The 16,415-nt window shown below is 38.4% G+C and overlaps 1 protein-coding gene across 4 annotated transcripts in view; it reads left to right on the top strand.

Annotated features, from left to right (window-relative positions):
- Positions 1-16,415, top strand: part of FGFR1 (fibroblast growth factor receptor 1) — a 57,481-nt gene that overhangs the window by 33,807 nt on the left and 7,259 nt on the right. For 3 of the 4 annotated variants that reach the window (XM_072399794.1, XM_072399791.1, XM_072399792.1), the window contains 5 exons: positions 2,921-3,087; positions 4,500-4,623; positions 6,880-7,070; positions 10,632-10,776; positions 14,942-15,145. In XM_072399794.1, coding sequence (XP_072255895.1) covers positions 2,921-3,087; positions 4,500-4,623; positions 6,880-7,070; positions 10,632-10,776; positions 14,942-15,145 — 831 coding nt within the window. The remainder of the gene's footprint in view (positions 1-2,920; positions 3,088-4,499; positions 4,624-6,879; positions 7,071-10,631; positions 10,777-14,941; positions 15,146-16,415) is intronic. The other variant, XM_072399793.1, reaches the window with a different exon arrangement.

Genomic DNA, 16,415 nt, shown 5'->3' with positions numbered 1-16,415 from the left:
CAGCTGCATTTGTCAAATACTCTGTATTCATATTATAGCATTCAAATATCACTACTTTCTGGATGGTGTTAAGTGTATATAATGCATTTGCAATACATGCCCCATATTTTTGGTATCCATTAACAAAATGCTTCAAGTACAGAGAAATGCCCAACAATCCTGCCAGAATACCACCAAGCTTGCAACTTCTGTGGTAGGGTGACCACACTGACCCTGCTGAATGGATTTATTGGCATTATAATGGCATTATTGGTGCTATCCATGGTAGGGCATTGGAAGAGCTGGGGGGAGCAGCATAGGCATCCAAGAAGCCGGTTTCTTCTAGAATGGATGGATTTAGGGTTTTTGCAGGAAATATGGCATGTGCCCTGAGGCACCTACTGTTATTTTTTAAGCTGCCCAAGATGGATCCATTTTTGTTGGATTAAGGTGAGTTTTAATCACCTAATAATAACTCATTTGTGTCACTGGAAGAATATTCTAGATCTTCCCCTTTTAACTATTTTAATAAGTGTAAAATCTCTACAGGAAAGTGGGGAAATGTTCTGCATGAAAAATGGTGAGATGTTAAGGAGGGTTCATAATACTAGGCAATGACTGAGCGATTGATTTCCACTTATAATTGGTAGATGCATGCTTTAGGGAGAGATGTGAAGAAATCATTCACACTGGGTTGGCTTTTTGGGGTTTTCAGATCAGCAATTACTATGGAATGAAAATTCGTGAAACAATTAGCCTTACTATACCATATAGAAAACTGGGAGCTTGCATACAGTATTGAGGTTTTTAGAAGCATTTTAAACCCTGGCTAAGTCACCATTTAGAGTATCATATCATCCCTTATTTATTATAGGCACTACATTATGCCATCATTATACATATGCAGTAATTTTGCCTCATTTTTTGTAAGGCTCTTCCTACACTGGGTCAACTTATTCTGATTTAATGCTTTCAAAAGTTATCTCTACATGAGCAGACCAGTGTACCTGATCCATTGCAATTGCCTGATATGGGTACTAAGTGCACATGGGGACCATATATTTTGAAGCAGACCATAAATTTATACCAGAGCTGCACACATATGGGTGCATTCGACCATCTGATTTCTCCATTGTGAGTTTTTAATATCCAAACAAACTTGCTGGCCAATACTGTTATATGGGCAACTGTTGGCAGTGAAGGCCTAGAATGACCTTTGTACTCGTAATCAGCACAGCTTTATGTTACCGTTTCTTTCTGTTTAAATAGAAGGTATGCTGCATTTAAAAAAGGAGCAGTGGCTACATGTGACTGAAGATAATGTTATATAATTATCTAATGGTAATAGTTTCCTCTGGCATTAGGTAGTGTTTAACTGAGGACCTTTTCTTTAACACAAAACCCAAGATTCAGAAACAAAGACTGGAGACATCCAGAGAACTAAAAGATCTTTACTTAAAGATTTGGGATCTAACAATGCAAGCATCCTTGACATTTCTACTCAAGAACCAGAGAAACAAAAGACGCCCACCTTTAAAAATTCCTTCTCTTCTAGCCGGCATTGATTGGCCACGTAGTCGTCACAAAAGACTCCATTATTTTTGGGAAACAATAGCATTTTGGTTATTGTATGATCATTATGTTCTCACTTCAGCGGATGTTTCTATTGTGGCATATCAGAACAGTCCTCGACAGTTTATAAAAGAATGCAACCATTTGCCATTGTTGCAACTTTCTAAGATAGAAATGGCTGCACGGTTTAGGTTCTGTATGTCAGACCTATTTCATGAACTTTAGTTGACATGACTGAATCCCTGATGTCACAATATACAATGAAAAACCTACTTCTGTCATTAATATTAATATTTATCTCATGTCATGTGACTATGCCTAGGCTGCTTGATAGAAATCCACCCAGGCAGTAGATCCTGGCTTTGGATGATGTGAATTGATATAGTTCACTCTTTATGGGAGAAAAGTTGGGGTTTCACTTTTGTAGCAGTATGACGTTTAATGTACAAAATTATTTCCAGATCTTCAATAAAATTGTGAACTCCATTTAACTCTATAAATTGACAAAGCAGTGCTGCACCTGCATTGGCAGTAGTTAAAGAAATAGTTAGCAATACTTACTTTATTCATTCCCACGTTTTTTTTTTTTATATATAATTGATGGCAGAGCATGGTCCCTTAGCCACTTGTGCAAAGGGGGATTTATGGGACTGCTGCCTGTCAATTTTTAGCACCAAATGTTAAGCTTTAAATGGCAGGTTTGTCTGCCTAACCAATATTTTATGCAATCCCTATACTTCCCTTATCTATTACATGTTTTAAGGACAGGCCAACTTTACCAAATTCTATAGCAAAAGGTAGCAATGTTTTCCTATACCTACTCTGCGGATGTAAATCCTTATTTAAATATAAGTTTTTATTTTTAAAAATAATGAAGGCCCCCATGCACATGCATGCACACAACCATTCATCCTTTTTAAAGTCAAGCATACTCATTATCACAGTTTTCTCCCATTAACCAGTCACGTTTTAAACACATACTTTTCATTCCTGTGGAATTCCTCTACTCCTTTGGCATCCTAATTGGGTAAAAGGCCCCAGGGCATCATTAACACTTGCAGTGCTAGGGAATATTTGTAAAAGAGGGAAGGCTCATAGTTTATGGTTTGTGCAATACAGACAATAATATAAAATGCCTAGATGGAAAATTATTTGGATTTGATGGAAAGTCTTTATCTTTAGACAAAGATCCAGCAAGTACAAAATACCTGCCTTTATAGGTGTGTCAAGACCACACAATACATGGCTGCAGTTTTGGGCGATATTTAGAGATCTTATTGACAAGAAATTCTTATAGGACATACAAACCCATGTCTCCATTAAAAAAAAAAAAAGTTGTTTATATTTGCTTGCTTTCTTTTTCTAACAGGACCATATTGGGCAAACCCAGATAAGATGGAGAAGAAACTTCATGCCGTACCAGCAGCCAAAACAGTGAAATTCAGGTGTCCGGCAGGCGGGACACCTTCACCCACGCTACGCTGGCTGAAGAATGGCAAGGAGTTTAAACCAGATCACCGCATCGGTGGTTATAAGGTACAGAATGTCTTGAAAAGACATGGCCTGATGCATTATTACAATGGTCATTGCAAACTTTGTAATGCACAGTGGATTTTACCATAAAATGCAAAAAATTCACTTTCCTGAAGTTTTTATAGGGAGTTGGACATGCCATCTGGCAGACACTAGGCATTTGCGAACTGTTGTATGTTGCTTAAAATGTATGTAGAGTTCCCTTTACTTGTCCCAGAGTTGAACCAAAAAATTTGTGCTTGATTGGCCAATTGATCCAAAACTGTTGCCATTGAAATACTTACTTTTTCCTGGGATCAACTCTTTTAAATGTTTTATTTCCCTTCTCTTCTTTTTTGTAGCAATGATCACCACTGAAAAAAGTGATGGGGAATAGTTAGCCCTTTTCATAAGTTTTTTTTTTATTTTTTTTTTTTTTTTTTTTTTTGTTCCCATTGGGGAGATTCAAACAAAAAAATAATTTTGCCTAGAGATACAGGTTTAGCAAATCATGTCTAAATGTGTGCATAGTTTGGGCAACTGTACATTCAAATGGAAGCAGTCCACGCATTCAATAAATGTAGTAGCGCTTTTATAGGTTGTCTGAAGAGCTGACATTCTAGGAAACTGAACCAACAGCATAACAGTGAATGACCCATTCCAGAAGGTATTCCAGAGCAGTGAGCAGCGATTCCCTCATCTCCTTTCATTGAGACTGCCTAATGTTTGACTATTAGTGATGCTCCACTTTAATTGGGAAGCTGCCAGGACATGAGATCACCTTGCGTGCCAGTCCAAATTTAAAGTGGGGCCATCTTTTCTCCCTTCCCAGCATGCTGTCTTCTCTAGTTTAGCTGAAGTTTTAGAAGTTGAGGCTCATTAATCTAGCCCACTGCTGATTACTGAGCTTGTTAGATGGTTTAACACGCCAAGGGTAATTAATAAATGAAAAAAAAGGGAACAAATCTTTGTTATTAAGTGCTGGCTTTATGTATCTTTGTCCATATATCTTCATACTATGATAAAATAAGAAGACTGGCATGTAAAAATCACAAAGACCTAGCTAATAATGTTTCTGCAAAGTGAGCTCAAGCATCCTCAGCTGCTGTAGATCTTAAAAGTTCCAGCATAGTCTTAGAACTTGGGTGTCTATATTTCCATGTCTCAATGGAGATGTCTTCTGTGCTAGGTGTCATGAAGCTCAACTTCATTACCAGTTATCAGTGAGTAGCTAGGATCGAGATCTCGGCTGTTTTTCTTGAAAAAATACTAGTACATGCCAAGCAGGAGCGGGGACCACACAATCTGTGGCTTTTTTTGTAATCATGCTAGATAGTCATTTTAGATGTGTTGTACAAAAGCTCTTAAACTGAACTTCATGCCACTGTAGTCTCCTGTAAACTGAGATAATCATGTATTTTTCTTTCCATGGGTAGGTTCGTTCTCAGACGTGGAGTCTTATAATGGATTCAGTTGTTCCATCTGACAAGGGAAATTACACCTGTATCGTAGAGAACAAGTACGGCAGTATTAACCACACTTACCAGCTGGATGTAGTCGGTAAGAGCTCAAGTGCTTCCATTGAGAGGCCTCCTAAGTATGTTAATGAATTAGAGCTTGCACTTACAATCTATATGTCCTCAGAGACCAGATATCCTTCTGCAATGATGTTGTACATCTGTTCCTTGTTTATACTGCAAACACTTCTATGGATAGATATTGAATATACAATTCACAACTATGTCAATGCACAACTGGTGGGGAAGATTCTTTCATTCATGGTTATCTTTTCTAGAAAGCAAAGAACCTTGTAACCGCAATTAAAAGCAGCTTTTAAGGAGCCTGGTCTACTTTAAAAACTACAGCCATAGTAAATCTATACAGCAAAGCATAACTAGCCTTGCAGCTAACCATATTTTCTTTTTTGTAAGTATGCACATCCACACAATCACTTCCGCTTGTATGGTCAACACTTTAGAATACAGCTGGTGTAGTCCCCGTTGGGAAGGGGTTAACTCTTGTCTTCACACAGCTGGTGCCCGCTCCAGAAAGCAGTAAACCGGAGTTACTCCTAACTAGGTGACTGTATTCACAAAAATCTCTGCATTCTGTTCCATTTGACTGGCCTCAAGGTCTAAATCCATAGGATGATAAATGCCCGGCATTGCATAAACTGTACTGATTGCCTTTAATGTAGCAGAAGTAATTTTGGTGATTCCTAAGCCAGTTATATCACGAATGAATGCTGTGTAATCACTCCGAGGGAACCATTTTTAATTCCCCTCACAGATGTCTCGTATGATACGCTCCAGAAAAGAAAAAAAATCAAAAACAAATTTTTTACAAGCAGCTGTGTTATTTGAGACAAGAATGGAAAGAAATTTGGCATTTGTGCATGTTATGATAGCACTGGGCTGGTTTTCAGAGAGCGAAAATGTCCTTGTTTTTCTGCCCTCTATCTGACAAATCAAGAAATTACCCTCCATTTCCTCAAGTAAGTAGCCAATTCTCCACTCAAATATTTCCTTCATTCAACATCCGCCTTTAATTATCCTACATATTTTAGCTGCTCCGACTCCCCACCTCCCCCCCCATTTCCACCTCACAGATCCTATTAAATTTCAGATATTTCCTGTGCAGGGGGCAACGTGAGGCCTAGTTTAAGGTGCTGAATTTATTTAGTCTGTCAGCATTTTTTTTATCCCCTTAAGTCTCCAGCCCGCTTCTGCTACACGTCCTTCATTCATTGTGACTGCTTTCTTCCTGGATGTGGGGGGAAAAAAGAACATTAAAGCACACACGGACTAATTTATCAGTTTGTCAGACGACAGACCTGTCAGTTTGCTCCAATTCTTTTTATTGACGAGTTGGAAACTGGTTACTAAAGACGTCACGAAAAGATCTTCTTTAATAAACCAAACTGCATCATACATCAAAGTATTTGTTAGATTGTGAGAAGGAAAGCACCTTTGATCCATCCTGTAGTTAGGAAATGTCAAGCTGACCTGTAAGGAAGGTTCAGAAATGATAGGTAGAATATAGCAGATTGCTGCTGATAACAAACGTTTTTCAGTGGTAAATGTTGGGTTCATTCATGAATAGGAACCAAAATGATTGTCCACTTCCTGCAACTCCCTGATATACTAGATTGTATGTGTATGCTTTAGTCAAATTGGGCCTCCAATATTAGCTCTCCAAGACTGGAGAATATAGACTATCACGGGAGTTCAGCAAACCTGGAATGAACCTGGTCCAGGATTGAAAACATTTGTTAACTGATAGCAAATTATTTAATTTTTTTAGCCACCAGGTTTCCTGGATCACCAGGTTCTCCCATGATTTCCTATCTTTGATAAATCAGGACCATTGCATTGAAAATATCCATATACAGCAGTGATAATAAAAAGGCCGTAGATTAGCCCCAGCTGCAACCAGGTCCGCTCACTATAGTTGGGTCATACCTGTCTTCTACAGCAGTATGGTACCATTCATGAAAATTTGAGAGCTTCTGTAACAAAATCCTGGGGCAGATTTGCTTTCCTTAGTGCAATATCTCCTACCCTTCGTAATTTGATATAATTGGTGTTTCATGATCAATCACAAGGAGGGAATCGATAAAAAGCTCTGTGCTGGTCATCCGCAACTTGCCAGTTTTAGGGTATGTTGGTTACTGCACCTTTTTTAACCATTATTAGGAGTTATTTATTGCAAATCTTCAATTGGCACAATTTGTTTATTTAAAGTGTTCCTAAGCAGGGTGGGGTCTGTTATTAAGCCAACGTAGATTTTTATTTCTTTTTTTTTTTTTTTTTTCAGAGCGTTCACCTCACCGCCCAATCCTTCAAGCTGGCCTTCCAGCGAATACATCCGTCACTGTTGGGAGCAATGCTGAATTCTTCTGCAAAGTGTACAGCGATCCACAGCCTCACATACAATGGCTCAGGCATATTGAAATCAACGGGAGCAAAATAGCCTCAGATGGCTATCCCTACGTTGAGATTCTGAAGGTAGGCACAGTAAATCGAAGTCTCTGTATGTTATGATGGGCTCTGGAAGTGATGAGGTTAATACAGGTAGCTGCTGCTGGTCTTATTTAGTCCAAAATGCCTGATGGAAAATTGGCCAACCAGATGCAGTGCTTTTAAGTTTCCTGAATACAATTAGCCAGGTCTGTATTATTTATTAACTAAGGTGGTTACTAAATATAGAGCGGTCTATGGCTATATCCTGACAACAAGCTCCAGCGCACTGACGCAATGTGACTACGCAGCCATCACCTCCACATTAAATGAACTAACGGGCTTGGCTTCTAGAACCTGCTTCAAATTAGAAAGTATTTTGTTCATTTGGTAATTTGGGCAAGTTTATTGAACCTTATAGAATGTTCAGTATAACAATTTGTACACTTTCTTTTTTTTTCTGAAGTTTATATGCAGAAAAGTGAGGCCAAAATGCATGGTAGTCATATTAATCAACAGGTCTGCAGTTTGTATAGAAAAACCTTTCTGTTCAGTATATAGATTTTTTTTATTATTTTTTTTTCTCTGTACTTTAAATGTAAAATTAGGTGTTCCATTGTGAATGTTATCATCACATAGGTTTTTTTTTCTCCATTTTTTCTCCATTTGTTTTAATGACCGTTTTAATTGATACGGAGAAAAATCTTGATCCCCCTTGGAACACACAACAGCTTCTACAAATTCTGCTTGATTTACAGATTTAATATTCTGATCTCTAGGCATACAGGTTATCTGAGATACTGCAGACTTTGTAGCACTCCAGTTGGTGTGTTCTTTGTATTGGGGTCCGGTGGGAACTGTTGGGAATTGAGTGGACTATTCCAATCACATTAATTCTCATTACCTGGTAAGCAATGCTTGGGGAATTCGCTTCTGTTTTAATAATTTGAGAATATGACCTCACACATTTTAAATACAAATCAGAAGATTATGTTCTTTGTAAATATATATGATATGATATTTTGGGTATACCCAAGACCAAGTAAACATGACTGCAAAAGTGGAAACGATAAATGGAAAGTGATAATAATGGCTATAAAATGTGCTGCTTTGAAATATTAGAGCTCTGTCTTATATTGGATGCCTACAGTTACTTTGTGTGGAGCCTACAATGATGTGTAAGTAGATCTGTCCCGCCCTGTACACAAATTATGTAGTTCTCCTTAGTTACACCTAAATTGGCCGATAAGTGCTTGTTATTTTTGGACCTTACCATACACCAGGGGTGCCCACAGTTTTTTGGCTAGTAAGCTACTTTTTAAAGTTAAAATGATCTACCCACAATAAAAACTTGGACTTAATAATTCCTGTGCGTGGTCAAGTTTATTATAAAAGGCAGGGCTCCCCCATCTACTCGCGTTGCCTTTGCGATCTACTGGTAGATCCCGATCCACCTGTTGGGCACCCCTGCCATACACAATAAGATTGATTTTGTATGCCCAGCCAATATTTTTGGGAAATGTTGTGTTTTTACTGCCATTTGGGGCTCGAAGAGTTTTCCTGCCATACCTTTCAAGCAATCCTAAAATTACATTTATTTATATTGGTATGATGACCTCATGTCCACACCTAGGCATGAACCTGCATATAGTAGCCTGCAGGTATCCAACTTATACAGGTCGTAGAAAATTGAATTGCAGCACAGTTAATGTTAGGTAAATCTGGTTTCTTAGTTTGTGGGAAATATCGGCTCTGAATTTGTTGCTGTGTTGACGCCCTCATGTATTGGTTTATTTCAGCACTCTGGGATTTATAGCTCAGACGCAGAAGTTTTGACCCTGTACAATGTGACAGAGGCAGAGAGTGGGGAGTACATATGTAAAGTGTCCAATTATATTGGTGAGGCCAATCAGTCTGCTTGGCTTACCGTCACCAGACCCGTGACAGAAGGTAAAAAAATAAAATAAAAATCGGTGGCACCTCCTGAGCAAAGACGTACTAGGCCTTTGGGACAATTGCTCTCCAAAAACTGTTGGTGGGCACATTGCAAGTCTACCCCTTTTTTTGTCTGCTTTATTTCCATGGAAAAATACTTTTGCGTGTGGCCTGGTTTAGTTTCAGTGATCTTTCTTTCTAACACTTCTGTCTGTGTTCTAAACTCTTAATAACTGTACACGTTTCTCAGCTGCTTCCAGGACCCTTGCAGTTGTGGAGGGGAAAACAATTTTAATTACAAGTAATGCCTTCCCGCAGAAAGACACTTTAATCTTCTCTATGACATTACTTCCTGTTTCTGCTGGAATCTAGAAATTATACACATCGTAACAATCCATCTGGAATTTAAAGATGTCTTTGTCTATCAAGAGTGGAAAACATGTTCCTTTCCAGAAAAGTTTGAAGGGCTTGGCTGTTTTCTTGGCATGGACTGAAGTCATATCAGTCAGTGCAGATGATCCAAAATGGTTGTGGGAGGAAGTGCTGCAAATTACTGTGTTATGAAATTATGGGACCCAAACTGCTTCCTCAAATTATTTATTTCAAATTATATGGGAAGGTTAAATCTATCATTCCAAGGGGAGCATTGCCTTGGATTTTCAGTCTAATAAATATAACTGAAAATAAAATGAAAATCTGTCCAAAGAGATGATTCCTGTTAGACAAATTTCCCTTATTAGAAGAATACTCTGACAACCTAAATTTTCCTTCCTTTAGTCCTGGTGACAGTGGTCAGAGTGTAAATATCCACAGCTCAAACATACACAGCAAAAAAATGGAACCCCTAACCCCTCAATTCTGTCCAAATATGCAAAATCTTAAAGTAAATTGGAAAAGCACCAGAAATATGGCTTACGGGCTCTTATTTTTGGAACGTGTTTCTGTCCAAGGAAATTTCCACTTAAGGCTTATGAATAAACGGCATTTAATGGATAAAAATAACTGTGAGGCCTGCCAAAAATGTTAGTGAAACTGCATTTGTACTATTTTATATCCCTAATCTATTCCACCCCACCTAATACCCAAAGGTGGTTTTCTCTTTAGCAGCACCATTCTACAATGTATTTTCACTAATTGGCCTCAGAATTCTGGAACTCTAATCATCCCTGATTTTTCTTGTAACTTTAATTAACACTTTTTCTAAACTTCAGTAACTTCACCAGATGGAGATCTTTGAACTTGGAAAAGTCTCTAAAAATTTCCAGCAGATAAATTTGTGTATAATAAGACATTGATGGCATGAAATACTGCACATTCTTAATTAGGATGCAGACTTACCCTTTACTTCCTTTTCTCTACTGTCCTTTTCAGAAATGAACAAGGCCACCACGTTTGGGTTTATTTTTCCATGTGTTTAATCTCCAGCATGTTATAAGTGGGCAGGAGGTCTCGATTTTGGTGACGGGTTTACCTTGAGTTAGCTTCTCCTTAGGCAAGGCTGAAGGGAAAAGTATTCTTTAAATCTTCTAACCATATTTCTTCCAGTGGTTTCTTTTCTCTGTCCATGGCACCATTTGGTTCCAGGACAATACCTGCCCACACCTCTTCTGGTTCTCATGGCATTTTGCTTGTCCATCTCCCTTTCTCCCCCCCCTTCCATGCTCTTCTCTGTAGACTGCAGGAGTCAACACCACCGACAAGGAGATGGAGGTTCTCCACCTGACGAATGTTACTTTTGAGGATGCTGGCCAGTATACCTGCCTGGCCGCTAACTCCATTGGGCTCTCTCATCATTCTGCATGGTTGACCGTTCTTGAAGGTATATATGGTTCTGTTCTGTCCTCTCTTCTTAAATGTAACATGCATTTCTCATTCAAAAGGCACTATGTTCCAATACAAAAACTCATTAATTAAACTTAAATGCAATGTATGCTATATCTACTGGTATTTAAAAAAAAAAAATGAAGACCATTTCTGTTAAAATGCTATTTTCTGGCTGTCCTCCAGCTGTAAGAATCTATTAATAATAATAATAAAAATATTAATAAACAGAATTTATATAGCACCAACATATTACGCACCGCTGAACATAAAATAGGGGTTGCAAATGACAGACTAATACAGACAGTGATACAGGAGGAGAGAACCCTGCCCCAAAGAGCAATCTAGTAGGTGGGGGAATGTACACACAATAGGATCTTTGGGGGAAAAAAACTGGGCAGTGATGCAATTGAGCATGCTTTTGGCTACTACATTATGGCAGAAAAATATATATGGAGACAAGCTTGTTCAGAACAGTGTTATCTACATCTGTACATCACCTCTGCATGCTCTACCCAGTCTCGCGTAGGGGCACTCTTGCAAACTGTGTAAAAAATCTAGAGAACATAGATAAATATTATTAATTGGAACCCACTAAACTGAACATCAGATCTAAAATATTCTGACAATTAGTAAACATTGTATATACAAATAAATTTGATCATATGTTTAGGCATGGCTCTTATTTTTTCCTATTCCTCCCACGTACCCTTCATCCTCCCTTTTTGTTTTTTTTTTTTGTTTTTTTCTTTTCCTCCACTTCTGTCATACCATATTTTCCAGTCTTCCTGCATGCTCTTCTCCACCTTTTTTTGCACTTTCCCTTATTCCGATTGTCCCTTTGTATTCGCCCCCCTGTCTTCCTTTTATTTTGCTTTATGAACAGACTAAAGCTAGTTGGCCACTTTTTATACCCCTTTTTTAGGATATGATGTTTGTAGGCTGTAGACATTTGGTTGAGTTTTTAGAGGCCAGAGCGACCTACTGTCCTTTTTATTACCTTCAGACCCATTGGCTATAACTCAAAGTATATTATAATCTAAAAAGCTTATCTTTGTCCTAAAGGAAACCTATTATGAGGCTTTTTGAGATTGCTGTTATCAAGATCCCCTACTGAAAAAACGATTTCCTTGGCTGCCATGTTGATTTCTTTGTCTTTAATATTTTGTCTTTAACATACTGGTCAAGTATGTAGACCAGTTTTGACCTGGCTTGGCAGTATTTTGGGTCAGAGACAGAAAGTATTAAAGTTGGAAGCTGCAAAACTGAAGGAAGGAATAGCATTTATGTTCGGCTCATGATCGGTTTCCTTTAACATTCAGTCAGTCCCTAACCTAATTCTGAAACCAACCACCTTACAAGGCTCCATAAATTAACCTTAAAAACCTATATGCTTTTCTTGAATTATTTAACACAACCCTTACCTTATTCCTAACCTGTATACCTATCTTTCCCTCAGACACCTTTTACAACCCTTAACTCCACAAAAATGTAGTTTCTAGAGAATTAAGATTTCATCGCCCAAAATTAAATCCCCTAAACCACTTTTACCACTCATATGCATCACTTTACACATAAAACTTTATTTTTTTCTGATACCTAGTTGCTTGCTTGTATTCTTTAGTTGTATTTAAGGGGAAGTAATTAAGCCATTCCAAGGCAGAATTGTTATATGAAAAGTTGAGTTTAATTCCCATTCTCATATCAGGTGAAGGCTCTGTTGCCTCGAGACACGGCTCTTATTAAAATCTAGTTTTCTAATTCTGGCAGTTCTATTTTCATGCGAGTTAACCCCCTATAAACATAAATTAGAATGAAATATAGGCAGAACAAAAAAACCTTTTTTCCTGGGAGTTATTCTACCTTCTTAAAAGAAAACTCCATGAGGATTGCTAAAAAACAATGTATTCTACTGTTACCCAAAGATCGCAGGAAAGGGAAAAATACTCATGATGCCTATTGGCTCTAAATATTTTAGTGCTGTTTAAGACTTGCACTAGATGGGCAAATGATGATACATACCCTTGGAATTGTTTTTAGGGTTTTCTAATGAAGGGTACTGTTAAACCTACAAAAGTTATGCACTTCTAACCTTTTCGTAACGGTTTACAAATTCCAGGTAGGAACTCCCACCGCTATGGAGAACACCTTTGGGACCAATTGGAACGCCAGTTGTGCAATGAAATCATCCTTGGCTGCTAATTTATGTTCTGTTAATGCTACTAAACCCTAAATATATGCTAGGGACACATAAAACAGGGGAAATCAATGGTAGGCAGACCGTTTTAATGAAATTAAAAAAAAAAATGATAAACTATTCTAAACCTAAAGTCAGTCTTCACCCATACATTTTACCCTGCAGGGCTGTTTATATGTCGGAGTGGTCACAACCATGCAGTATTTGGAGTGAAGTATATCCTGTTTTCAGCTCCACATTTGGCTTCACTATTGGATGCTTCATGATATGACCCTACCTCTACTGTTAACAAATTGTTGGTCTTATTTACAACTTGGTAAATAGAGCGTTTAACGGGCCCTTGTGACCTGTATTGTCCTGACTTTACTCACAGCTGGAGGATTGCTCTGAAAGTTACAGATTAATAATGTTTCTCTTTGAAATGTCCCCAAGTCCATTGTCCTTTTGGCTCGTATGAAATGCATGTGTTTTGTCTTTGCTCCAGTGTTTCAGGGTTATAAAGCCAGTTCTGTTTACTCATTTTACAACAATGTGTATGTAGTGGAGGTTAATGAAGGGGATTTACAATGAAGTACACAAAAACAGGTGCAAAGTTCTAGTTTGGCTTTATAAACCCAAATGGACACTGGAGGTATCAGTACTTTAATGGGATTTTCATTCAGTCTTGCATATATCAAATCTATCTTTCTTTAACCTGCCATATATTTTCTGTCAGTCTTAACTTTGTATTTACTTTGTGTGTTTGTGTCTTTTGCCACTCACAGGTATCTGTTATGTAGATTTTTATGGTCATAGGCCAAAGCAGAATCAATGACTCTAAAGTACACCTGTCATGAGAAAACTGTGGGCTGTCAGACTGATGTTTTGGCTTCAATGCTTTCCAAGCCACTGACCTGGAACAAGTATAAAGACAAGGAATTCTGACACTTTACAGACACTGAATAGGCAATATTTGTGGACACCTGACCATTACTATATATGTGTCCCTTATAATGATTTAAGAAGTTTAGGCTTTGGCATAAAGGGACACGGACAATTGTTCCCCACCCGGTTAGATGAGGGATGTTTGGGGAAGGCCCTCTTATGTTCTGCATGACTGCCCTTGTGTTACGCAAAACCAGCTCCAAAAAGACAGTAAGTTTAGTGTGGCGGAACTCCTGTGATATTCTCTACTTGGTAGATAACTTGGAAGACCAGATCTTCTCATAAACATTGGTACCTGACCTCACAGGTACAAATGTGACTAAATAAGCATCAAGTGCCATAGCCCCTCCAAAACTTGTGAATAGTCTAAGTGGCAGCTGTTCTAGCTGTGTAGGATTGTCCACCTTCACAGTATTGCCAGTGGTTTTGGAACAGGATGCTCAATTAGCCTTTATAGAGGTTATGGTCAGGTTTGCACAAACTTATAATTATGTTCAACTTTGTGATTCAAAGGATGGAAGCCAAAGACAGCCTGGCAGCTAGCACTTTTATGAAAGATGCTCCTACCCACCTACTTTTCACATGGCAGGTATAATTTAGTAAACTGCAATTTATTGTACATAAATACACACATTAGATTTTGTTACTTGGCCAGCCATATAAACACATAGGTTACCAATACAGCTTACAAAAACAAGAAAAAGCAGAATTAGGTCCGCCACTAGACAATTTCTGGTTTGGATTTGCTGCAGTTCCAGTCTGTTGGACTATAAACCCAGCCACACATGGAATATTATGAATATGTTAAACTATAAAATTATATTCCTTTCAGGTATGCATGCCTACACCAGGTCAGATTCAGAAACTTACACTAGTTTCCTTATCCTAAATGAAATAAGGCTTTGTGGATAAGTAGCTGTGAACATTTACATCACAAATTGCATGCATAACCACACATTCACTCAAAAAGAAATTAGGGGCAAATGAACATACTTGACTATTGCTTTTCTATAATTAACCCTTTTTATGTACATGGACACAGCTGTGGATGAGAAACCTGCACACATGACGTCCTCATTACACCTTGAAATTATAATTTATTGCACGGGGGCTGCCATCGTATCTGCTATGTTTGTGACCATCATCATCTTCAAGATGAAGCATCCATCCAAGAAGTCTGACTTCAACAGCCAGCTAGCTGTCCACAAGCTGGCCAAGAGCATTCCACTCCGCAGACAGGTAACAGAAAGTATATAGGGGGTTTATATGCATTTACACACCACACATTGATCAGTGCTGATAACTGCAAAATACTAGGTGTATAATTTTAAAGCTATGTACAAATGTCCAATGGTTCTCGCCCGATAATCGGCTCAGGGACGATATCGAACAAGAATCTGGCGTGTGTACAGCGCCCGTCATCCATAATCTGAACGATCATCTTGGAAGATCCACGGACCACGAATGATCCTAATGCAAGGGAAGGGGGAGAGCGTGCAGCAGGGTGCCGCTCCGTTGTTCTCCCCCCTTCCCTCTCCATAAAGCAGAACCGTGCTGTATGTACAACACGCATTCATGCATCATGCAGTCCTTAGGCGTTGGAAAGGATTGTGATAGATTCTTTCCAATGACAATAATTGCACGTGTGTGTGCAGCTTAAGTGTCCTAATTTATTAGGTTACAGGAAGTCTGAAAAGCTTCTCTAGGTAATAGTTTAATATGCTATTGTAGTCATGCTGCCAAACAATATGCAAGTTATGTATAATTTGTGAGCATGCTTACCTGCATTACTTGAGTTGCATGAAAACAATATGGATCGAATGGTCTGACCTGGGATCCTTGCTCTGTGATGCCCTTGACATGTGTCAGGGTGGGGTTTGCAAGGGTAACAGGGGCATGTGCCTGCACCCTCAGTGGTGGGAGGGAAATCAAAGGGTCAGCTCTTGAAGTATTGTGTTAAAGCTGTCCACACTCAATGCATTTTAGAACCCAAGCAATTGTGCTGACCACTTGACTTCTCTGTTGAATATATAACAAGTTAATAAATGCATCAATAAAATAAAATGAAGTTATATTTCCTTAAGTGTTAACTTTGCATTACTTACTTGTGCTTCCCTTTCCGAGATATGTCTGCCTGAAAACTGACAGTTTACTGGTGCTGTTGGTACTGTGAGCATGTGCACGCTCTTGGTTTTTGTGTCCTGCTTTTTTATGAACAAAATTTGTTGCTAATGTATGTCCAAAGGATTTTAATGCAGCCAGTGTATAGTTCCATGAATAAAATGTCAGCTTAACCAAATCAATTAGACCCTAATAAAGTGTGTTGTATCCACTGTAATTGGCTGCATTATACATTGGAATGTGCTTTGAAAAGCACTTTATTTCTTTAAATAAAAAGCTTTAAGGAAACTTAGTTGCTAAAAGCTTCCAAATACAGTGCACCCCCTGCAAAGAAGATGGGGAATAGTCTCCTGCTGCCCATCTCTGCAATATTGAAAAAGCACCAACTGAAGTTG

The sequence above is a fragment of the Pyxicephalus adspersus genome, chromosome 2, assembly GCF_032062135.1.
Source record: "Pyxicephalus adspersus chromosome 2, UCB_Pads_2.0, whole genome shotgun sequence".
NCBI lineage: Eukaryota > Metazoa > Chordata > Amphibia > Anura > Pyxicephalidae > Pyxicephalus > Pyxicephalus adspersus.
This window is presented reverse-complemented; position numbering and strand designations above follow the sequence as displayed.